The following is a 24,601-nucleotide window of genomic DNA, read 5'->3' on the forward strand; positions in this document are numbered from 1 at the left end:
TATATATATTTTTCAACAGAACTGAATATATGTTTAAATTTCGAGTAAGCCCAAATATGCGCTTTGAAACGTTTATTTAATTGTAAAATATAGTTAAACTACTAAACTCTCAATACAAATACTACACAAATAAACTTTAAATTTTCTTTCATTGAAAGACTTGTTGAGTATTTGCTATGATGTTGTAGGGTTTTGATATTTGTTTTGGTTAATCAGGTCGATACCACTAACATTCATTATGCCTAAAATAAGTATAATTTCCTACAATTCGACAGTAAAGAAGAAAATTATTGAATTAACGGTACCATTTGAATGACTTGTAATACAGGTATTAATATTGGTCATGTGACTACGTGTACATGTAGTTCGCAGGAAGTATTTTTCGGTTGTTTCACTTTCTAGCCCACTACCGACAGGGCAACAAAGTCCATTTTCAATTGAGATTATCATATTGAAACTTTTTTTTCGATTTTTTGATGTCTGCATTACTGAATAAGAGTTTTTGAATTTAATACATGAATATTATGATGGTTCGATTGATATTTATATATTATCTATAATAGTGCTATTGTCCACTTTATTCATATTAATCTGTTTGTAGTTTATAATAAACTCAGAGGTCCACAACGTGTCAGAGTTTGTATTACGTTTACTAAACATAAGTTCTGATAAAAAATTGATTTTGGTAGATTTTTTTTCATTATCCAATATAAATAAAGTAAATTAAACATATAGAGTATAAGAATGCTTATGAAACGAATAGGATTGATTGATTGATTGTTGGGGTTTAACGCCCGAGCAGCAATATTTCAGCCATATTCAGGCGAATAGGATTCGGATATAAGTGGCAAAGAACTTATGTAAGTTTATCTCTTAGATACGTTGTTGATGGAAAAAAAAATAATAATAAAAAAACAGTCCTGTCCTAATAAAATGTCGTAATGACTTAGTCATTAATTGAACCAAAGACCGCAATATTTTGTAAGGATGATATAAATATAGACTAATATATAAGTACAGCTGGGTGACCTTAGATAAACTGGTCATGAGATAAGGTATCGGTAAGAAAATCAGTTTGCAAGCATGATAAATATTTTTAAAATAGGATTTTTTTTCGTACTTGGCAATTTGTGTAGTGGATCTCTAATTGAGGATTTATACAAAGATGTACAAAGCCTGAAACAGAGAGTTAAGGACCTCGAGGGACTAACTGATACACTGGTAAAGGGACACGTCAAAAGTAAGTAGTTTACAGAAATGTACTTTGTTACGGCATAATAATAAGATCGTCAATCTGGTATCATTTCATCTCAAATACTACACAACAAGCAGCACAGTTTCTAACTGAATTCGTTGTCTAGTTTTGTCTTTCTCTTCGTTGTCTAGTTTTGTCTTTCTCCTTGAAATAAAACGGTCTGTTGAACGAACATTGCCCCGTGCAGGTCCGGGTGTTAAAAGAATAGGCCTGCAGCAGCGCTAAGCTTGTCGTATAAGGCGACTAAATAGTGCTCAGAAACCTAGCCGGGGGCTAGGCGCTCTGCCCACAGAGCAACTGGGATGTGTGCCCCAGGTGGTGGAATGGGGTACCCCTGGCGTGTTGCATGCTGGGGTTGTCAGGCTATAATACGGAAAACCTGACCGCAAACCATAGTGGTGCACCGTGTTGGGAAAGAAGCCACGTTCCTCGCACGTTAAAGAACCCTACTGTGGTATTCGATAGGAGTAGGAACCTTTGCGCTCCGCCACAGGAGGCTAAATTGCCCGACCTTACCCATCCCCCCTTTTCCAGTGGCAATCAAAATTTGTCGACCCTATTATCCTTGTGACCCATCCTTTCTTTTTTTCATTTCATGTTCATTTTATCATCCATTTCATGTTCATTGTCTGAATATAGCTGAAATATTGCTGCTCGGACGTTAAACCCCAACAAACAAATGAACGAACATTTAAGTACCAGTCCATACAAAATTCAGGCACAGCCAATGGTAAAGTAATTCATGGTGAAGAAAAACCCACCAAACAAACGGTACTTTTTCAGTCTACGTATGCTATAATTTAATTTAACCGTAAGCTTTTCTGCATTCAGATCTGCACTTTTTAGAAAATCATACATTCATCTCCAAAATAAATCAAGCAAATCTAGCCAAATCACGAGCCATCACTCTTGCAAAGTGCAAATCTCTCTCTCTCTCTCTCTCTCTCTCTCTCTCTCTCTCTCTATATATATATATATATATTGTTTTTCAAAAGCGCAACAACCAAATAAAAAAACTAGGACTGGTCATGTGAACAGTGACTGTCTCAGAGCAAGAAGTAAAACTGAATTCGGTTGGTTTTTGACATGCATGAATCACCTTCTGCCTGATTTTTAGAAAGACTGCTACTTAATTGGTTCCCTAATACAAAATCCAATACACATAAATACTGAACTAAATCAATATAAGGAATAAAGATAATAAGCTATTCTCAGTCATCAGATTTTCCTTTTTTTAACACAACTGATGACAAATTGATAATGACAAAAATGTATTTTCCGACGATGTTGATAAAAAAAATTAAGCAACAATAAAAAAAAAAAAAAAAAAAAAAAAAAAAAAAAAATAAAATAAATAATACAAATACAAAAAGCAAAATATAACAACTTGAATACATCTTTTTGCAGTCTGCTTGATTTTAAATCAGTGTATGGTTGGCGAAGGATGGCACACTAATACAAGTGGCTCATAAGTAAAGTTGACGTACTTATTGAATTATCAACTGTTATGCAGACTTTTAAAAGAATTTTTTTTTCGCACAGGAGTAAACCCTGGAAGCACCAACATCGCTTTTGACGTAGTTTTGTCCAAAGACGCACTACATGCCGAACAAGACTTTGTGCTTAAATTCGACCGGATTTTGACGAACATTGGAAACGGCTATAATGCTGCCAAAGGAATTTTTACTGCACCCGTATCCGGTACGTATCTTTTCAGTTGGAACATTCGATCTGGTTACCATGCCTCCATCATCTCTAAGTTAATGGTGAATGGACGTCCAATGCAGGCGACACATACCGACAGCAGTTTGGACACTCAGTATGGATTTGAAGCACACTCATCAAAGACAGTAATATTAACCATAAACGAGGCTGATCAAGTATGGATAGAAAACTTTCCTCAGCGCGGGGAAATACATAGCAGCATCGATGGCGGATACACTGGATTTGTCGGAACTCTATTGTTCTAAAACGTGTTATAAAAACATCCTTGCTATGCAATGTATTAGATATCTGCCTTTGACAGGAAGTAACCGTCAATGGGTATCGCTTCACTGTTTTGCTTACCCTTCAGGTACTGCGTTTCTCTCCTATAGTTAGTAGGGATCATGTCGCTTCTGTCATTTTTAACTTTCCTTTTCCTTGACCGTGAGCCAAATCGGCAGGATTATTTATTAATCGCATCGTCATGTAATTATTTTTACACAGACAGAATTTCACAAACGTTGTGATTCTAAAGTAACATCTTCCCCACAGAGGTGTAATTTTGCAAAATTACCATACGTATCAATTACATCAACACTCTGTACAAAAAAGCGACGATTTGTGTATTTGAAGTGTTCAATCAAGAACTGTAATCAGTTCAGTTGATTATTATTTTTATTTCATAACTTCATTTGTGAATTTAAAGGCCGATTATGTAGTTGATTAGGTTGCACTATTCAAATGATTGAGTTTCATTGTTTCGTAAACAAAATTGACTCGGTCTACATTTGTACATAAATAGATGCAAGACTCGAGAAGATAAACATGTATGAAATGCATTCTTTAAGTTATCCGGAAAGATTCAGGTCTTCACAGGATTTGGGTTTCTCCGCTGTACCAGCTGGCTGTTGCTCAAAAGTGCACAATATCGCGCGAATTTTAAGAACTAAAATAATGAACATATTAGCAGAAAAATATATAGTTGTTCTAAGTAGTAATATATATATATATAATAAACGTCTCAGAATGTGACGTGTCTATTCGCTACACTGCTCCATCGGATTAAATTGATACAGGGAAGATAACATAAACTTATAGGAGGGTCTGAACAATTCCCAACGATGTTAGAACTGTCAAATTTGCGATGCAAAGTTTTTGTCGTTCCCTCCGCGGGACTCGAACTCGTTATGCTGTGAAATCTATGGCAACACCGCCTGCACAAAGTCTTCATTGTATCTTTATGACTTACTTCATTACAAAAAACAAATGAAAATAAATCCCTACCTACCGACCCTACACATTTTAATAGTAGTGCTTGGAAACATAACTTTTGTCGGCCTTGGAAATTTCTCATTAACTGACTGGTGGTATGCATCAATATCTGTCTTACATGCACTGGAAAGTGTTGATTTTAAAAATCCTGTAGGCTATACAATGCTGTATATAGTGTGCATATCACAAATCGGATCACTAGGTCACGGATCGACATTAAATCACGTGATAATGCATTAATTTCAATGAATTTAATGAATGAACGTGGTCACATGACAACTAATTTCCCCCGAATACGCAATGACCCACATTCACGGGTTCGACTAAGTCCGGGGACAGTGTAAACACTTTGATGATTTACACCGTCCGTGAGAGACCCCAAACGATAGCCAAGGACATTAAAATAAACTCCAGTCCGTCATGTATTACACATATGAGTGCAAACCGGGTCTAACAGTATTGAGTATATATGTTTGCACGAAAACGAAAATTAAACCAAGTATAGGAAAGTCAGCTGATTGTCAACGTCACTCATATCGTGCAAATGATTGGCTAACACTGTGTTACGAAAGATTTTTCGGGGATTTTAGTGGTTTATATCCACAAAGACAGTCGAATTATCTCCTAGAAGCAACGATGTTCCAGCTTTATAATGCACGTAATTCAACTTTATTGTTATAGTGTTATTTAACTAATCCATTTATTTAGGAATTGCTAATACATTCAGGGAATGCCAACACAACTCTCTACCTTTTTATACCTAATATTCAAAATGTTTTGCATAGGTTGAATAAACCTGATAAACAATGGTTTCTATGATCACAGTGATTAAAGGTTTTTGATTCAATAAAAATACATACTGAATTAAAAGAAAAGCATTTTCTTCTCTTGGTTTGCAAGTCAATGTTACCGACGTCAGGTCTACGCTATTTATTTAGTAGTTAACACAGTTGTGTTTTTACATGTTAAACCAGGAGTGTTTGAGGATTACATGAATAGGAAGCTTGCAATTTTTTTGTATATTGTTTCTTTAAACAAAAATTCCGATTATATTATACAACCAATTTCATTAAACCTTGTGATTTACGTAATGAAATTTGTGATATAATAGCAGCTTCACCTTTGAAAACTTCAAACTCAAAATTGACAATCCCTTTTCATTCGTAATTATATATTTTTGAATGAATTAAAAACGTATGATATTCAACGTAAACAAGTAGTTTATTGACATTTGTACAAATATATTTACTTATACAGTTGATAAACTGTAGTAGTAGATGAAGATAAAAACTATGTTCAAAGTCGACCTATACACCCCTTATCGATAAAGTTTTACAATGATTCGATTGTTGGCTTTTATATTCATTTTTTCGTGTATTCATGGATTTCTTTTGGAAAATGGAAATCCACCGAACGGACAGGATAAAGGTTACCTTACTCTTTCGCAATTTATTGACGAACGTGACCAATTGGACCACCAAGTTGAACAACGATTTTCCGTCATGTCAACTCAGCTCACTCAAAAGTTTCGTGAATTGGAGCAAAAGATAATAGACAACAGTTCCAACAATGAAACAATGCGAATAATGGAACAGGCAATGGAAGGACTTACAAGAAATTACACACTATTACTAAGTCAGTACGAGGCCTTGAAATCGGACCACGAAGCTTTAAAGCAAACGTGCTCAGAAAATGTTGCTCAAATAAAGAATGAAACTAGAAGGATTCAGGAAAAGATGGCTGATTTTCAGAATCTTAATTCAATGAAGCCTCTACAAGAAATACGAAATCTTGAACAGGAGGTACACCAATTAAGCGTGGCCACAACTGCTTTCAGTGCGAAAGAAAAAGCTAGGACCGACGACTTCCTAGCATTATACAATCAAACTTTAAACATTATGAGAATACAACGCAGCATGAAGACTATGCAAAATAATTATGGAAAAGCGATTCAGAATGTGACTCAATACGTCTCGGAGAACGATAATCTAATTACTAATGTTCATAAACGACTTAATGAAACCACAAGAAATCTTGAAACAAAAATTTCCAGTGTTCAGAAAAAAGTAGTAGATCTGCAGAACACTTATAATGAAAAAGGTAGGTAAATTCTGTAACAATGCTGATAAGTTTAACGTTTTCTAATTCTTCCTACTTTTGCATTCTGCATTGAGTACGTCCTCTTATGAATACTTTGAAAACATATCGTAACTTTTCAGACTCTCTTGTTCAGTGTAAAAACATACACGGACATAACTGGAAGCAGGAAACAGAGACAATCAACGTTTAGAATGTAGGCAACCGACTTAAACACAATTACGTATAAATAAAATTGAATTTGTACACATTTGATCAGTTTGAATTCAATCTATCTGATAGTTTATATTATCAGACACAGCACATTACCGCGACTCATATACTTCCATTTCATATCACTTCCATATAGTTTAAGAAGCTTTGCAAATTAAATGATCAATGTGCGATTCGTATCTGGGCAACCTTGTCAAGTTAAACAAATGATCATAATATCAATAAAATGGAAATAGTTGACAATCGTCAAAATAGAAAAGTTAAATGTAGAAGATTAAAAATCGTATAATACATAGGACTAAACTAAAACTAAACTAAATACTAAAGATTGTATCAAAAACCAGCAACTTAGAACATTTGTTTCATAGGATAATAACGTGTTTTCATATTGAACTAGTGCTTTAGGATCTTCAGTTATTATACATAATTGTAATTTATTCTGTTAGCTTTATTCCCCAACATAAGTAATCGATCAAAATGATCAACAATCACTCATCGGTCACAAATCGAATGATAAAAGATTGATTAGCTCTGTTAATCGAACGTATCAGTTTGATTAATGATTTGAATAAAAATCTCTTGTCAAAGTCTGATCAATTAGTGATTACTTTGAAAAAAAAATTGAAGTAAATACTTTTGTTGAATAAATTGCAATAAAATGGACAATACATATACATATACATATATATATATATATATATATATATATATATATATATATATATTTTGTCGATATTGAAGAACATAGCGTTTTACAACCATGCATTACTGCGATCTTTTTATTTACAGGTAAGTACTGTTCTGTAGTGAACTTTGTGAAAGACTTCATGTTATGTAAGAAAAGCGGTTTTCACAAAATAAAAGAATACATGACAAATCAATATTGACGGGGGATGACTTATTCAAAAAATGACTATACAGGTACGATACCTGAACATCGTCATCAGATTTTTCCCCTTTCAGTCAATGTTTTCTTTATTAATGAATATTAACAATATAATATTCTTCAACTTTCAGTATCTTTGTATGCTATAGGCTCAGACTCATCTAGTAAGATATCTGTAAGCTCAGGATCAGTCTTCAAATTTTCTAACATTCAAAGATCCCTGGGTATTACATCGGCATATTTAAATAACTTTAAGTCATCTGGGAAGTTTGTTTGTGAAATCGACGGATTGTACTTAGTTGCATCTTCTATTAATTCATACACTGATGGATCCTGGTTTAAAATAATGAAAAACAATGCTGAGATGTCAAGGACTTTCATTGCCTCTTATGGTGGAAAATCGGATTGGTGGCATAGTTCAACTGGAGTGACGTATGTAACTCTCACCCGTGGCGACACGATATCAGTGCAAGCTGAAAAAACGATGTCACTTTTTCGACAAGAGGCTACCTTAACAATTGTTAAGATTAAATGATTTTGACTTTTTTAATAGAGTAATTAAAATTACTTATTATTTAAGATTTTAATTTCGTTTCTTTCAACGACAGTAACTTGAATTGCCACATTTCCTATTACTGTGAAAGTACTTTAATTAAATTCGTGGAAACCAATTTTCGTGGATTACGGAAGAAACGCATGTCCATGGATACTTGAATTTGCAGTTTTGAAGTATACACAACAAGAACATCTTCTTTTCGTTGGAAACTAAATTTCATGGTTTGGCCTACTCACGAAAACCACGAAATTTAATACCCAACGAAAAGTTGTAGTATTATCACAGTAATCAATTTTATTTATATATCACATTTATTGGCACGTTTGTTCTAGAAATGAATTTCTTCTTTACTCGATATAATATGAATATGTTTTTGATAAGTGAAATAATTGATCCAATATACATTTACAAGAAATTTCGCAAGTTAACGCCAATCACCTAAAACAATAACAAAATGTATTTTAAAGCATAACTTCATCCAATTAGATTCCAAAAAACTGTTCACCACTAAAATTTGCATCATTTCATTGTTTTTTTTATGGACAAGTTTATTCCAATACTAAATTACTGAACTATTCAACTAGTGCTAAGTCATTAATTCTTTAATTCCTTCCAAAGACGCTCTACGATCAGCAATGTCTGCCTCTAAAGCAAAATACACAGTTATTGATGATGGATTTTTGACAGGAATAATGGAAAAGGTATTTACCTGTAAATCTATTTATAAGTGATCTCTACTTGAATACACACAGTGATTGGTCCATTACAGGTATTGAATTGTGATCCCCGGAAAACCACGAGATGTTGCTATATTTCGATATCTTAAGCAGTCGGATTGAGTGTCCAATCGAGTGGTTATTTTCTTTTCTTTTCTTTTCTTTTTTTTTTAATATTTCATCATTCAAGATTTAACAGCGTCTCTAATATGACATGCTTCAAATATCTTTTGACCGCAGGCATGGTAAAGAAGTAATAAACACATGAACAAAATTTTGTGCAACACATAGGCTTCGTTTATTCCAATATGAAGAAACTAGTCCAATTGGAATCGAAATAAATCACGGAAACTTCATTTTATTATTCTTTTACCACAGACTTGGTCATTTTATGTCGTTACAAAATGTATTTAACACCACCTCGCGAGATGGAACAATGCAACATAAATGGCCACCCCATGAAAAAATAATTATAAAATTGAGTTTCAGTGATTTTTTTCTTAATTTTCCGCATGTTAGATTTCATTATGTTTTAACGCATAACAAAAACAATTAGATCATGTAAATCATAAACAAAAAAGATTTAAGAGGGGAAACATTTTTTTCAGTCGTTTAGTAAACAAATCCCATATAATCTGAACATATTTATTCCTTTGTAAAACTTTAAAATCCCAAAACATTTGAGGAGACATGCGCTATGTGCACGAACTAGTTAAGTTAAAGCAAGTGATTCTTTAGATAATTAAAAACAAAGACGTGATATCCAAAAATCAACAGACGTGAAAAAATTGCTCAACACAAAGATAATTAAGATTACACACCAACACAGGAACACGTGATAATTTAACAAAATTAGAATGAACTCAAGCACCAGAAGGCTGACAATTTTTGCTTCTTGTAAAAATACCTGTCATGCAGCCTATTTAAGAGTATGTCCAGTGAAAAAGGAAGAGCTAAAAAGGACAAAACACGTTGTTTATTATATTGGAAACCGACAATCTGTATTGGTCAGTCAGTTAAGTAATGATGACGTCCGTCAAAGTTTTAGAACGACGACTTAAGCCATTTATCCTTGCAAGAAAATCGTCAATGTCGTGACACAAATGTTTTGCAAAACGTTGGATAGAAATTCCATATGCATGCGCAACCGGGCTGTTAATACACAGGTTTTTTACGTTACAATGGGAAATAGTACGTGGGCTGAGATAACCCCCCCGCGCAACCCTCCCGTCATTAACCAGAATATGATTTTCGGGTACTCTTATACCTCCCATTTACGAATCTTTTTTGTCGCCACAAAATAAACTGAAGTATTTTTGTATATTTTGGCTACTTTTTATACCTCGTTGAGGCAAAAATTCTATTTATCTCTTGTGGTTTATTTAAGTAGAAAATTAAATTATCTATCGAATGATACCAAATTTGAGACGTTTTAGTTTAGCAATAACTTGTAGAGTCGAATTTATGTGACCTCTGACCGAAAAATCGAAAATCCCATTTTTCGTATTTTTTGATAAATTCTGAATATGAAATTCGCCAAAATTCATCAAAAGAACTTAAGAAGTATAAATTGTCATAATACTAAACAGAAAATACCAAATGGGCCATTTTTTACTTAAGCATTTATACTCTAGGGGTTTTGACATTGAAAAATATGTTAATTTAAGAGATTTTTCGGCGGGGTAGGGGTACATATTTTTCATTTTACCGCAAAACCGTAAGTGTTACCGCAATTTCTTGTAAATCTGAGACATTGGGCTGTACGATGATACCTGTATTTGTTTATTCACACATGCTATCACAGGAAGGCTAAGACTCTCAAACAATTGAGTCACAAAAATCTTGGCTTTTTTACCCAGAGGGGTACAAATATAGGCTTATTCTGAAAAAGAATCCGAGAATATTCTTTGGCGACCAATTGATTTGGTAATGGGAGGTATAAAGGTACCTAAAATCGCTATGAAGTTGATGAGTGGGGGGAGTGCACGGTGGACTCTCCCAGCCCATGGACTAAAAATATAAGAAGTCGTATTTGTCATACAGTTTAACGCACAGCTTTTTTCATTTGTCCTATCAAAGAGGAGATGAAGAACGCTATAAAACCTCGTCAAAAGCCTGTACAAAGTCTGGACCATTTCGGTGGTTTTCAAATTACAAGTTTTTACACTGATTCGTTATACGGACTTTCATTTTGACTATTGCCTTGATTTTATCAGTTCGGTAAATTTATTATTACCCTTCATGATGATACGACATAATAGGCACAGTATTCAGGGGCGGATCAAGGATTTTAGATTTTACATCAATGATCAAGATTTTCGTTCATGCCGCTCAAACGATCGGAGAATTTTGTGCCCTTAGAACACATATAGGACAACATAAAAGGTCATACCGGAAACGAACAAGAAACTAAAATGTCTATTGATGAATTAACAAGACATTACACCGATTTACAACATCAGTTGGAACAATTAAAGTCTGAATTTAATGTACTGATACGTTCGAATACAGATGGAAATGGCTTAAAATTGCAAGAACAAGTTACAATTGATGATTTCCGTACACTTTATAATGAAACTATAGATATCAACATACTGCAAACTGAGCCTAAAAACGAAGTGAAGAATCTAGAAACACTGGTCAAACGAAACAGTGAAAATATTTCTTCAATACATGAAAATATGGTGTTTGGAGAACCGAAACTTGAATTGATGATGGTCTAAAGAATGCCTACAATGAAACAGGTGTAGTATTGTTGTTCTTAAAACAATCTTGCACATACCTTATATCTGATATATGTCTTTGTTTAACTTATAATAGTTATTAACTTGGAAGTTCCCAACAGTCACACAATGTTAAACGCATCAATCCTGACTCCATTGATAACTTTTTATTTTCAAAGTTTAATGAAGGGAACCAAGATTCAAGCAAAAATAAAAAAAAATGTAAATTAGGAACAAAGACCAGATAGGGAAAAACAAACACAAATAATAAAGAACATAGTATAACCAAAATAACACATACAAAACAACGGAAGTAAATGAGCTACTCGGACTACATTAAAACTGGAAGCATGACCCAGGAGCGCCGGTAGGGTAAGTGTTCTCTGCTTTTCTAGAAACATGAGCTCATTAAAAGTCAGATCAGAGATAGACGAAAGAGGAAAGGAAATCTATGACCCGTTAAAGAAATCGTCTCGACGTGCATATTTCAAAGGTTCAAATTGCGAATTTCGAATTCATTCTATTCGCTTCTATTTCACAAAAATAGTTAGTAATAATTGTGCAATTTCAGAGAATAAATGATTATATTGAATTTTTCTTTCAATTCACCACTTAGTCTGTGCATCTGCATAGAGCAATTTTATTCATATTAATTTCGGACGCATTTATTTTCTTTAAATATTATTTCCATAAAAAGCTGGATCATTTTTTATACTCTAATACTTTTTTCATACTGCATTTGAATACAAATATTTATACTATACCACTGACTTTCCCTCAAATTTTTCGTGACCGGTATATTTTTTTTTTCGAAATCGTTTTTATGCATTTTTTAGGTTCCGTTTTATTTTAAATACTGCAATACTTATATTTTGTCCTTCTTATAAAATATGTGTATATTAACCTCTAATTATCATTTTTTTGTAGTTACCTTGTCAGCTAGAAGCGTTTCTGAAAGGAGGAGTTCTGGATCGATTGTTAAATTTCCTAAGATTGAGAGAAGTCAGGGCATATCCACAACTTCCATAAAAAAACTTTAAATCGTCAGAAAAGTTTATGTGTGAAAAGGAAGGTCTTCAATTAGTGTTAAAATTAATACGAACACCGACAGTTCCTGGTTTAAAATAAAGAAGAACAATGACGAACTAATCAGAACCTATATTGCCGATCACAGCGGTAAAGCAAAAGGTTGGCATAGTTCTACTGGGATAACGTATGTTATGCTGAAACAGGGTGATAGGTATCTGTAAAAACAGGAGTCATGATGTATATAGTAGGAGGCGACTCCTCAATAACAATTATAAAGTTGAAATGATCGTTCAATAATGTCTCTAATGAATTATTTACCTAATCGCACAATCTGTTTTTTTTTCATAAATTTTTCATGGAATAAAAAAACTACAATTCTAAAAATGGCATATTTAGTTCAAGTCCCGTTTCACCAAACCTTGCTATTTGTGAACATGTAAATATTTCCCAATATAGCCACTCCTACTTTTAAGTTTGTGATATTTGCTCTAAACCATGTCTTAAATATGTTGAAAGTAAACAAGTTTGTCAACTCACAATCAATATCAAAAGCAGAACCTTATTGTGTACTTTTACGTAAGAGCCCCCTAAAATTTAGTTATCCTTGATATCTACAAGTTAAAATTATAATTTAGGATTCATTTTTCTGTACATACAAAACATTTGTCGACTTTTTAACTGTTAAAAAAGATTGACCCACAAAATAATTGTTATTTTTCACAGATACATTTACGCGTCTCCAGTAAACTGATATTGCCACCGTCAAATCAACGATTCACGCCTCAAGACCAAATACAAATCTGCAGTCCTACGAGTAAAATTAGTCGTAAGTTGTGACATCACAATACTTAACTCTATTATGACATCGTAACTTACGACCAATTTTACACTTACGATTTTTTGTGAAAAGGGCCGCTGTTATCTCCACTCGAATGAAGTTGGCAAGAATATCTGTGAAGTAAACAATTAAAGATCTGTGCATGCGTTAAAACTAGTGAGAAAAGTTTTGAATAACTTTCTTGGATGAAATATTTTTTTTTCTAATTTGCAGAGGTATAACATTACAATTTACTTCTTTTAAGTGCAGAAAATAGAGATGAAGCGGAAGCGACGTCCTACATATATAGCTTTTATGTAATAACTGAAATTTTTTCTTCCGGAAGTGAAAAAAAAGGCAATTACTCAAACATGACCGACAGATTTATATATAAAACTTGACCACAGGTAGTTCTCACCATGCTGAACACTTTGCCATGGAACAACGTTGCTTAACCTAACGGTTTGGAGATATATAACAATTTCTGTCTGACCCCTATGTTCTATTTGTAGAAAATTCGGCAATGTGTTTTGACGGATAGTAGATCCTCACAACTATTCTATACTTAAAGTATCATTGATATCTAGTTTAATTCTAATTGGACCAGTAGTCTCAGGGGAGAAAAAGATAGATTTTTTTTTAATACAGACGACTACGGACGTTATGTGATGATAATAGCTCACTCGCCACTTCAAACAAATCAGTAAAAATCATATAGTAAGTATATATCTTCCTTAGGAATAAGTGTATGAAAAGTGTATAGTTTTCATATAATTAAGGTAAACTGTTGCTTCCATGTGATTTGTTTTGCACACATGTATTTCCGTATCGGTCCTTAGCAAATGTTTCCATATGTTTCAAAACATATGAAAACATGTGTTGCATTTTTCTGTGAAGAATTGCATAAGTAGATGAATTATACAAAAGATACATGGTATCTATAGTAAACATATATAGTTTCCTCTTTCGTCTGGACGACTTTTTATGGGCAACTCGGTGGGTGTTTTAGGTAAGCATAGGACGCTTACCCTATCGGTGCATCTGGTCCATGCTCCAAGTTTTTAAAGTAGTCCGACATACTCATTTACATTTGTTACTTTGTATGTATCATTTTGGTTATTTTATGTTCCTTGTTGTGTGTGTCCCTGTTCCCTTGATTACTCTTAAAAGAATGTTTTGTCTATGAAGTGATCACATTTGACTTTCTTGGAGCTGCTCATTTGCTTTTATTGCTTTATGAGTATGATTTTAGTTACTTTGTGTTCTTTGTTGTGTATGTTTGTTTTCCATGTCTGGTCTTTGTCCCTGGATTGCATTCTTTAGATTACCGCTATAACCTTGGTTCCCTTGATTTCTCTTGGAAATCCCATAACACATTATCGATTTATTAAGGCATTTCTTTTGTAAATGAATATCTTAAAGTGTTCAGAATTATTCGTGATATCATTTTTAGATTACATGTATCTTTATTTTTTTAAAAATAATTTAACGACTTTATTCATCAAAACAAATGTATGAAATGGAGTCTTGTTAGAATTTAGCATGCCATCACAAATTTTGAAAACATGTAGGTCGTATTTTGTTTCCAATATCACAAATAATCTAATTTATCATGTTAAATGAATAGATTTACACTTTAGGTTTTTGACATTCGGGAATTTAAAATAAATGATGTAATCCAATTAGCATGCTAAGAGAGTACTATAAAAAGGGTCTGAACTAAGAAATAACAGAGATTTATATAAAAGTGGAGGCACTAATCTATAGATTTAAGAAAAAAATTAATCTGCCTTTAATGTAAGTAGATTAAGTTAGTAAAATGATATTCATTACATTTCTACATGAAGAGTAGTGTCAGAATACGGTAATTGCAATGTTCATAGAGTGGGTCTACATTTTATATTTCAAATTTAAGAGAGATTACATTTCATTGTCACATTTAAAATCGACATTGCATCGATATCCTGAGTTGTCTACATTATATTAAACATGTATCAAAAACATATATCATTCATAGCATGGAAAAACCTTTTATATAACTTGTACTCTATATTTTCCCAAACATATTTTTCAGCAGTGCGTAAACCTTGTAATGTTACTTTTGATACCATTTGTGCTTTGTTTTGTGTGTGTTGGAGGATTTTCTTTACAAAATGACGAGAAAATTAAACGTTATCTGACTGTCTCACAGTACATTGATGATCAACAGATACAACAAAGATTTTCTTTCATGCCACTAAAACCATCTGAGACGTTTACACATTTAGAACAAAATCTGAAGGGTCGAAGTGCAGAAACCGAGACAAAACAACTATTGCAAATGTCTATTGAAGAACTCACAATGAATTTAAACGATTTACAACATCGTTTTGCACTGTTACAGTCTGAATTCGATGTGTTGAAACGTTCGAGTACAGGAGGTAATAGCTTAAAATTGCAAGAACAAGTCACAGTTGATGATTTCCGTACACTTTATAATGAAACTGTAAATAACAAAAGACTACAAAATATGCTTAGAAACGAAATGAAGTATCTCGCAACAATGGTATCACACAACAGTGAAAATATTTCATCAATACATGAAAACATGATGTTTGGAGAACCAAAACTTGACGGCGCGATTGATGATATCCGCAAGATAGTGAAAGATCTGAGGAATGCCTACAATGAAACAGGTGTGGTATATTTTATAAAGTCTTTTTGTAAATATTTGGTATCTGAAATGTGTATTTGTCTGACATGACTTAAACACATTTCGCGTATAATTAAATGCACGCATGACCAAGACATTAAGCTTTACACCGCAACAGGTTAAACAAAAACAATAATGGGGGCCCTTGTCATTCATCCATTTCTAAGGTAGGTCAGTATTACAATCATAACACTTTGTTTGACATTTAATACATTATATCCAGGCTACGCATATAGAGACAAAATATGTCCATCAATTGCTGTTTTGAATTCTTGTCGGAGGCTTAATATTGTGACCACCGGAAATCGAAATCTGAAACCAACCGGGAGCTTTCAATTTAATGAATATGGACTTTCCAAAACACTTATAAAATATATAAAATGCATAATATTCATAAGCAATATACAATATAATACAAACTACAAAACAGCGTCTGGGTTTCTTCTGGATTCCACAAGAAAAAAAAAGAAAACAAACAAACAAACAACCTAACCTTAATTGCTTAATTTGTGTTGTGCTTCATTTTGCAACATTTACGTTCATTTAATCTCAACATAATGTTAGCAGAAGAAATATGAATATTACTTTCGTATTTGATAAAAATGTATTCATATGTCTTCACTGATTTGAAACCACAACTGAAAAAGCGTAAAATTAATAACATAAATTTAAAAAAAACCACAAATGATAAAAAGGAGAAAACCGAACAAACAAACAAATAAAAAATAAAAAAACAAACAAATATATATAAAGGGATTTCTATTTGTTAGACACCAATAATGCATGAAAAAAGATGCTTTGCACAGAAATCTTTAATTTTATTTATTGTAATAACACTATAAATAATAAGGCCATTAATGTATGAACAAGACAATATAATGTTTCCAATTGAATCGAGATTTGACATTACAGTAAAGATGGAACTGGACCATTTCTCAATGTAATAAATGACCCCGTGCAGGTACGGGTGTTAAAAGAATAGGCCTGCAGCAGCGCTAAGCTTGTCGTAAAAGGCGACTAAATAGTGCTCAGAACCCTAGACGGGGGCTAGGGCGCTCTGTCCACAGAGCAACTGGGATGTGTGCCCCAGGTGGTGGAATGGGGTACCCCTGGCGTGTTACATGCTTGGGTTGTCAGGCTATAATGTGGAAAACCTGACCGCAAACCATAGTGGTGCACCGTGTTGGGAAAGATGCCACGTTCCTCGCACGTTAAAAAACCCTACTGTGGTATTCTCCCGGAGTAGGAACCATAGGACTCCGCCACAGGAGGCTAAAATGCCCGACCCTACCCACCTCTCCCTATTTCCAGTGGCAATCAAAATTTGCCGACCCCCATTGTCCCTGTGTCCCATCCCTTTTTCATTTCATTATTTCATGTTCATTTTATCACCAATTTCATGTTCATTGTCTGAATATAGCTAAAATATTGCTGCTCGGATGTTAAACCCCAACAAACAAACAAACAAACAAACAAACACTGTAATAAATTGGTCTACTAAGTTGTACTCACCTCGTGTTTTTGTCCGATTCAGGTCCGTTACTATAGACCCTTTTGTGGAAAATTCGAGATAATCGATGAGCACATATGACATATATACCCGAGGAGAAAGTCTGTGGGTTAAAAAAAAATCCTCGCCGAAGTGTATATTAAACATGTTCATCGATTACCCCGCAGTTAACCCCAAATAATTTGTATTTCAGAAGTAACACAGGTTATAATTGGATAAAAAAATTCGTCCATCATCTAATAGACCAAGTTTTGTAATGACTGTGACGTCATCGAACCTTTTAAATGAACTCCTCCTTGAAATTTGATACTTAAATTTAATTATAAGGAATGACTGTGCTATTTTGAAATAATCTCAATATCTGTGGTGCAAACTTGAAACTGATCTGCTACTTAGATTATTTAGTGTGCACCACGTCGTTGAGGTTATTTCTTCATTCCTTTTTCCAGTTTCCCCTTTAAATGTATTTGGTTGTTACTTTTTTACTTTCGATTTCATGTTGAATGATGAGATGTGTATGTAACTTTAGTTGATGTAACCCTTAAATATATTTCCGGTCATTCACTACTATATCAGCTACGAATATATTCCTGTTATTTGGAACTCTTCGTAGTTTCTTGTAGATTGTTTATAGAGTTTCTAGTATTCTAAGAAAGAAATCATTATTTTATTTCCCTTCAATTCAGCACCTGCGTACGGAGTTTAAATACCTACTAACTCCAGAGCTTGCCATAACTACGTGGACTTTTTGTATCGTGCTCGACTTACAATAAGGTCTTTAGGGTTTTGTTGCTAAAAGATTGAAATTATCACTTTAGAAGTTTTATTGTCGTATCGTCATCGTGAACTCGTGAATCGATACGGTGTATCCATCTGCACCATCTGCACATTTGCAATTGTTTCTCTGTACGAGTTATTTCGTTTTTTACATGATCTTTGTTGTGTGTGTCTGTTTTCTCTGTCTGGTTGAATTATATTCTTGATTTTTGCTCATATCTTAGTTCCCTTGATAACTTTTTCACACAATTCCGGCACGACAAAGACATTTGCTGGTCCGTCATCGAGCGCAGCAATTCACACTAATGAATATATATGGTACTCTAGCCCAGCAATCAGACAGAATTACACCATAGATTGTTTAGCGAAATTTGCAATATACAAATTAAAACCTCTAAAACACAAAGGTATCATTCCTAATGATGCACATGGTAGAATTTTTCGTAGCTTGATTGGCTTAAAAGATCAGTTTGTGTTGTTTTGAACACTACTTAGTATATATTAGAAAATTAATAAGCATACCCCACTTACGTGTCCTCTTCAAATTTTAGATATTTTTGTGTGTTTTTTATATAGAAATAATCAGGTCACATTGAGCAAGTAATGTGAAAGGATGTATCATTTTAAAATCAAGCATAATTATCCTTAAAATGATTTTGCTCATTTTAAGGACAAGTGAAATGATTATGGGTTTACGGTAACAGAAAAACTATACTTATGGTTGAACAAACTTTTTCCCAATCTAGTCCGATGTCAAGCGTATTTTAAATGTGCAAGAAATACAAGTAATGTAGGTAAAGTGCAGTCTTTCCTATTGATCAATGGTGAAAGTATCGTCGTCTTAAAAAACTTAACTTGTTCGTATCGGATACTCGTTTTTAGAACTCTCCTCGAGTAGTCAATTGATTTCTTTTATGAAAGGCCGTTCGATAGTAATATCAATAAAATTGAACGGAAAAAAGAACTAACTTAATTTACAGTCATTTGGTAACGATTGGAATCTTTATTGTCAACGACATACTATCATTTGTAAATTCAGCAATAAAGAAATTATGGGAAAGAGTAATCAAGGGAACCGAGGTTATAGCGATATGTAATCCAGGGACAAAGACCAGACATGGAAAACAGACATACACAACAAAGAACATAGAGTAACTAAAATCATACATACAAAGTTACAAAAGCAAATGAGCAACTCGGACTCCACTAAAAACTGGGAGCATGGGCCAGGTGCACCGATAGGGTAAGCGTCCTCTGCTTTTCTAGAAACACCCGCCGAGTTGCTCATAAAAAGTCATGTCCAGTATTATAAAATATGTCTTTTTTGAGAGCAACGGTTCGACCAGACAACCCTGATAGGAACTTCAATCATGTTTTCTGAGATAACGGATTGTTTTATTTTTAAGTGTCAGTCCCTGTAAGAATCATGTAGTGGGTGAAACATGGTGTAAAAAATCCCATCATTTTCAAAGTGTATTTGACTATTTGCACCATCAGAATCAAGGGAAAAAGACAAGATTTTCCATATCATATTGGTAAATTGAGTTGTAATATTATTTAAATGCACTGAAAATAAACATGAGCAAATCAAGTGATGCAGAGATCAGATAACGGTCTATTTAAATAGAGAAAGCATCCTGAGTGGCATTATATTGTCAGATCAGTGGGGTTTTAATATGCAATGTTCTTATTCAACCCATTTTGCCTGATTTTTCCAAAGACTAACGCTTAAACTTAATGTACATACGCAATCTGTATTGAATTCTTTTTTTGCAGTTACACTGTCAGCAAAGGGTTCTACTAACCAAGTGAATGCAGGATCAATTATCAAGTTTCCGAACATTGACAGATATCATGGTGTAACTACAACTTCCTTAAACAAGTTCAAATCGTCAGGACAGTTTGCGTGTGTTAAGGAGGGATTGTATATAATCGCCGCAAACGTTATTTCATCGACCGAGGGCTCCTGGTTTAAATTATCACAGAACAATGTTGAACTGACTAGGACTTACATCGCCTATCACAACGGGAAAGCAAACGGTTGGCATAGTTCTACTGGAATAACGTATGCCATATTGAAAAAAGGCGACTTAATATCTGTAGTTGCTGGGACAAGTATGTCTTTATCAGGAACTGAGACTACACTAACGATTGTAAAGATAAAATAAATTTGATATTGTGTTACAAATTATCTGTCGATTACCATTCATTATATCACTCTATTAATTTTGTATGCTTTTCATTTATTTACTTTCTTTATGATAATAAAATAAACGAAAACATATTTTCAATAACAATAGTCATGCAAATGAACAAAGATTTTATTCAGATAAAGTACTCCTGACCCATCTACATGGCATCTAAAGTCAAATTTGATTTAATATGCAAAGTCATCAAAATCTCCCATACTATACAATTATTGTTATTGACGTGATATCAACAAGTGGTTTATCATACTTGATTGACCCTTATGTAACTTTTTTCTTTCATTTTTGTTTATTTCGAAAGCTGCATTATAAGTATATGTGAAAGGTTTGGGATGATAATGGCTAATGTACTATGACAACTGAAATGTCAATTGCAGCAGATAAAAAATGATTTTACCATTCTATTTTTCCCACATGAAATAATAAACTACAACAAGATGATTGAATCTTTGAATAAGCAATCGGCAGATCAATTCGTGAAGAAAAAAAAAAAACAGAAATGAAAAAAAATAAAAAAAATAGAAAAAAACCCAAACACAACCCCCCCCCCCAAAAAAAAAAAAAACAAACCAAACAAGATCCCCCTAAAAAAACAAACAAACAGAACAAAACAAAACAAAACGAACCCCTTAAAAAAAAACCAAAAAACAAAACAAAACGAATCATAACAACGTTATTGACCTCTCCTACTTTTCAGCGGTCACTTTCCTTCTGGTTAAGCATTTCATCGTTTTTCGTGAAAGGTTATATTCTTTGTATCCTTACCAAACTAATAAACTCCATGCGATTGGCAAAAGTAACAGTAAAACAGTATTACAAATTACAATATCAAGATAAAACCGGTGGGTTGGAAACCACTGCATTGGCCCCAACTGGGTACATATCCAAACTTATAAGCGAATCTCACGTGTACAGCATAACCAAATATTGGTATTTTTGACAAAACTGTTTTCAATGATGCTATAAGTACAAGTATATACGCTTCTGACGACTGTTTTAGCAGATGAGGGTAACCTTGTAGTAATAATCTTATAGTGCAGCGGAAGGCTAAGGATTTTTAGAACTTTAATGGGCCTAGAGGGTAAACGGCTATATAACATGTCAATAGAAAAGTAAATAAATCTAGGTTTTGAATATTGTACTGTGAAAAATGGTAGTTTTCAGCTTTTGTGCATTATTTAGAAGAGGGGTGAACGATCAATCTACCCCAAAACACTATGGTAAGTAATGTTAGTAAAATCGTGCGTTGTATCGGGAAACAGGTAAAGATTGCATGTACAGAATTTAAAAAAAAAAGTAAAAAAAGAACTTTTTTCTGACAAAAGTAGACTATTTAATCGCTGAATAAAAAGCCCCTAAAATTAGTTGCATTTTAGTGCATTTTTAATATCTTAGATATGAAAATACACCGTATAATATTACTATGTACATCTAAATATTCTGTTCTGAATAACAAATAAAATTAACAAACATTCTCGATTAGAAATGAAACATGAGCTTTGCAAAACGAGTTTTAAGTTGATGATAAAGGGGGCTTTTAACGACATTGAATACCCTTACAGGTCTCTCACGGTCAATGTTAGTGGATTAGTAGAACCAACTGGTGTTGGTAACAGAGCCCAATCTTCGGGATTTGCAACTTTTCACGCATTTACACTATTAATTGTACAAAAATTTATAGTACGGAATCGTGTCCAGACAATTTATCTAGTTTCTGGGGTGTTGTATGAACAGGGACACATGCAAAGTATCGAGAGTACCTTACGTTTTGCCGAAAAAAAAACTCCTAATTTGAGATTTAGTTCTGTACAAAGTAAAGGCCGATTTTATTTAAAATATTCCATTTGTAAAAATCTTTGTAACGTTAACGTTCTTTTTCACAGTCATATACTAGATGACTTTTAAGCAATGTCGAAGTTTTACTACTTCGTTTAAATCCGAAATGACGTAATATATATCATAATAGATCGACGGGCCCTTAGGGACAGATAAAAACGCGTTAGAATTAATATCATACAAATAAATCTGGTCCACACCCCCAGTTAATTGTTTTTATTAAGCCCGTGTTGCTAGTTTTATATTCTTTAATATATTGTTTTAATATTCTAACAAATAGGCTTCTGGAGCAGGGTTATGTTGCTACAAGATTGAAGTCATCACTACAAGTTTTATGGCCGTCATCATGAACTCGTGGATCGTTACGATGTATCCATCTGCGCCATGAAAACTGATTTGTTCAACGTGTCATAGTTTTCCTTTCCTCTTTCGTCTATCCCGGACTTGACTTTTTATGAGCAACTCGGCTGGTGTTTTTAGAAAAGCAGAGGACGCTTACCCTACCGGTGCACCTGGTCCATGCTCCCAGTTTTTAGTGGAGTCCGAGTTGCTAATTTGCTTTTGTTACTTTGTATGTATGATTTAAGTTACTCTATGTTCTGTATGTTGTGTATGTCTGTTTTCCATGTCTGGTCTTTGTCCCTGGATTACATTCTTTTGATTACCGCTATAACCTCGGTTCCCTTGATTACTCTTTAAATGCATATATGTTATTCTTATGACTATGTTATGTATTAATGATAGTTTGATTTGAATATGACTATCCTGTTCCTCGTTCAATCGTCTTCCTTTTCCTAAATATACGTCATGTAAAAAGTTACTTTGGATAATATTCATGCTTTTCCGCTGTATCAACGGTTCGGAAACAAGACAGGTTTTCCGGAAAGCGATTTCGTATTTTGCAATTTTAGTATAACAGTAGTGAAATGTGTGAAAATTTACAACTTTAAACTCTTTTGCAAAGGTAATGTTGCAGATCGAATCGAAAACGTTATTTTATTTGTTATTCAGTACAGAATATTTAGATATACATTGTGATATTCTACGGTGTCTTTTTATCTCTTAATCATCAAAAATGCACTTTTAAAAATGAAACCATTTAGGTTGGTTTTTTTTTTTGTTCAGTGATTAAATAGTCTTTTGTCGAAAAAGAATGCATGTTTACATCGTTGGAATTCTATACATTTGACCTTTACATGTTACCAGTTTCCTAATACCTATAATGCACGATTACCTATCAAAGCGTATGTGGGTCGAGTCGATTGATCTTTGACCCCTCCTCTAATTAATGCAAAGTAGCAGAAAACTTAACTGTTTTTCAATTTGATAAGTACGATATTCAAAAACTACATTAATTTATCTTTCTACTGACAAATGATACAGCTGTATACCATCAAGGCCTATTAAACTCGAAAACTAAAGCACTTTTTAATACCTGTCCGCACCATTAGCGCATAGATCAAAAGAGTGTGTCACTCTCCGTAATAAGGGTGTGGTCGATTTCACAGATTACATATTTATTCCTAAGTCCGGATATGTCATGAAAAATCGCTTTTTTAAATTTTATGCTACAGTTTAAATCCCTTTACAGACTCATCGTGTCGAACCCCTAACGCCGATTTTAAGGTACGGTTCCAATGCCGGATTAACGGTTTTTTTAACGCCAGTATATGTTAATTTACGGTCATTTTCTGAGAAAATAAGTAGGAAGACTTAGTAAATTGCTCTGATACGAATGATAATTTAATTCACCTATATAGCAATATTATGAGGAAATTGCGCTACAATGACCAATTTTAAAGGAGCTGCTTGTTGACAGAGGTAAAAGTGTACAGTTTTCTCAATTATTCGTGAAAACAAATGTTCAGTAAGCAAATTTCGTCCCATTTTTAGCTTTTTCAACTCCAAACGGCCTGTCATGACCCTCAATTCATACCGGGAACTCCTTTTTTTTATCATTTAGTCTATAGAGTTTTCAAATTTCCATAAATTGCTCTCATTTTCGTAAAGACACGGAATTTTGATTTCACGCCAGGTTTGACGGTTTTGCAATTCTTGCAACGACGGTTGCAACGGTATCATTTTGATACCAAAATTATGTAAAATTTTGTCATAGTTTGTTAACGCTTATAAGTAGTATACCTTTTATTCCCTTTAATCATACCCGACTGATAGTTATGCCATGGCGGCCGAGTATGTGCAAAGCTCTTGGCTGGTATGTTTTAACCACAGAAGCCCAGTTGCTTACAATTCCAGGCGGGTTCAAAATAAAGAGAATTGTCACTAATCTACAGTTTATTACGATTATACA

The 24,601-nt window shown here is 33.6% G+C and overlaps 3 protein-coding genes across 4 annotated transcripts; all 3 read left to right on the forward strand.

The window, feature by feature from the left end:
- The first annotated feature begins 1,032 nt into the window (after window positions 1-1,032).
- LOC148607452 (complement C1q-like protein 4) lies at window positions 1,033-3,251 on the forward strand. The gene is made up of 2 exons (XM_088546541.1): window positions 1,033-1,240; window positions 2,798-3,251. Exons 1-2 carry the CDS (start codon window positions 1,084-1,086, stop codon window positions 3,223-3,225), a joined length of 585 nt encoding a protein of 194 aa, XP_088402667.1. The 5' UTR covers window positions 1,033-1,083; the 3' UTR covers window positions 3,226-3,251.
- Window positions 3,252-5,455: 2,204 nt separating this feature from the next.
- LOC148607453 (uncharacterized) lies at window positions 5,456-8,006 on the forward strand. Its single transcript, XM_088545557.1, has 2 exons — window positions 5,456-6,331; window positions 7,559-8,006. The coding sequence occupies exons 1-2, from the start codon at window positions 5,569-5,571 to the stop codon at window positions 7,960-7,962; spliced, it is 1,167 nt and encodes a 388-aa protein (XP_088401683.1). The 5' UTR covers window positions 5,456-5,568; the 3' UTR covers window positions 7,963-8,006.
- Window positions 8,007-14,018: 6,012 nt separating this feature from the next.
- Window positions 14,019-21,234, forward strand: LOC148607454 (uncharacterized). 2 transcript variants are annotated; one of them, XM_088545558.1, is made up of 3 exons: window positions 14,019-15,065; window positions 15,343-15,943; window positions 20,024-21,234. In XM_088545558.1, the coding sequence occupies exons 2-3, from the start codon at window positions 15,361-15,363 to the stop codon at window positions 20,413-20,415; spliced, it is 975 nt and encodes a 324-aa protein (XP_088401684.1). In that variant the 5' UTR covers window positions 14,019-15,065; window positions 15,343-15,360; the 3' UTR covers window positions 20,416-21,234. The 2 variants fall into 2 exon arrangements, with proteins under 2 accessions (XP_088401684.1, XP_088401685.1); XM_088545559.1 differs by having other exon boundaries at window positions 15,346-15,943.
- The last annotated feature ends 3,367 nt before the right edge of the window (window positions 21,235-24,601 follow it).

The sequence above is a fragment of the Perna viridis genome, chromosome 9, assembly GCF_037379345.1.
Source record: "Perna viridis isolate PV_CMFRI_1.1 ecotype Kerala chromosome 9, ASM3737934v1, whole genome shotgun sequence".
Taxonomy (NCBI): Eukaryota; Metazoa; Mollusca; class Bivalvia; order Mytilida; family Mytilidae; genus Perna; species Perna viridis.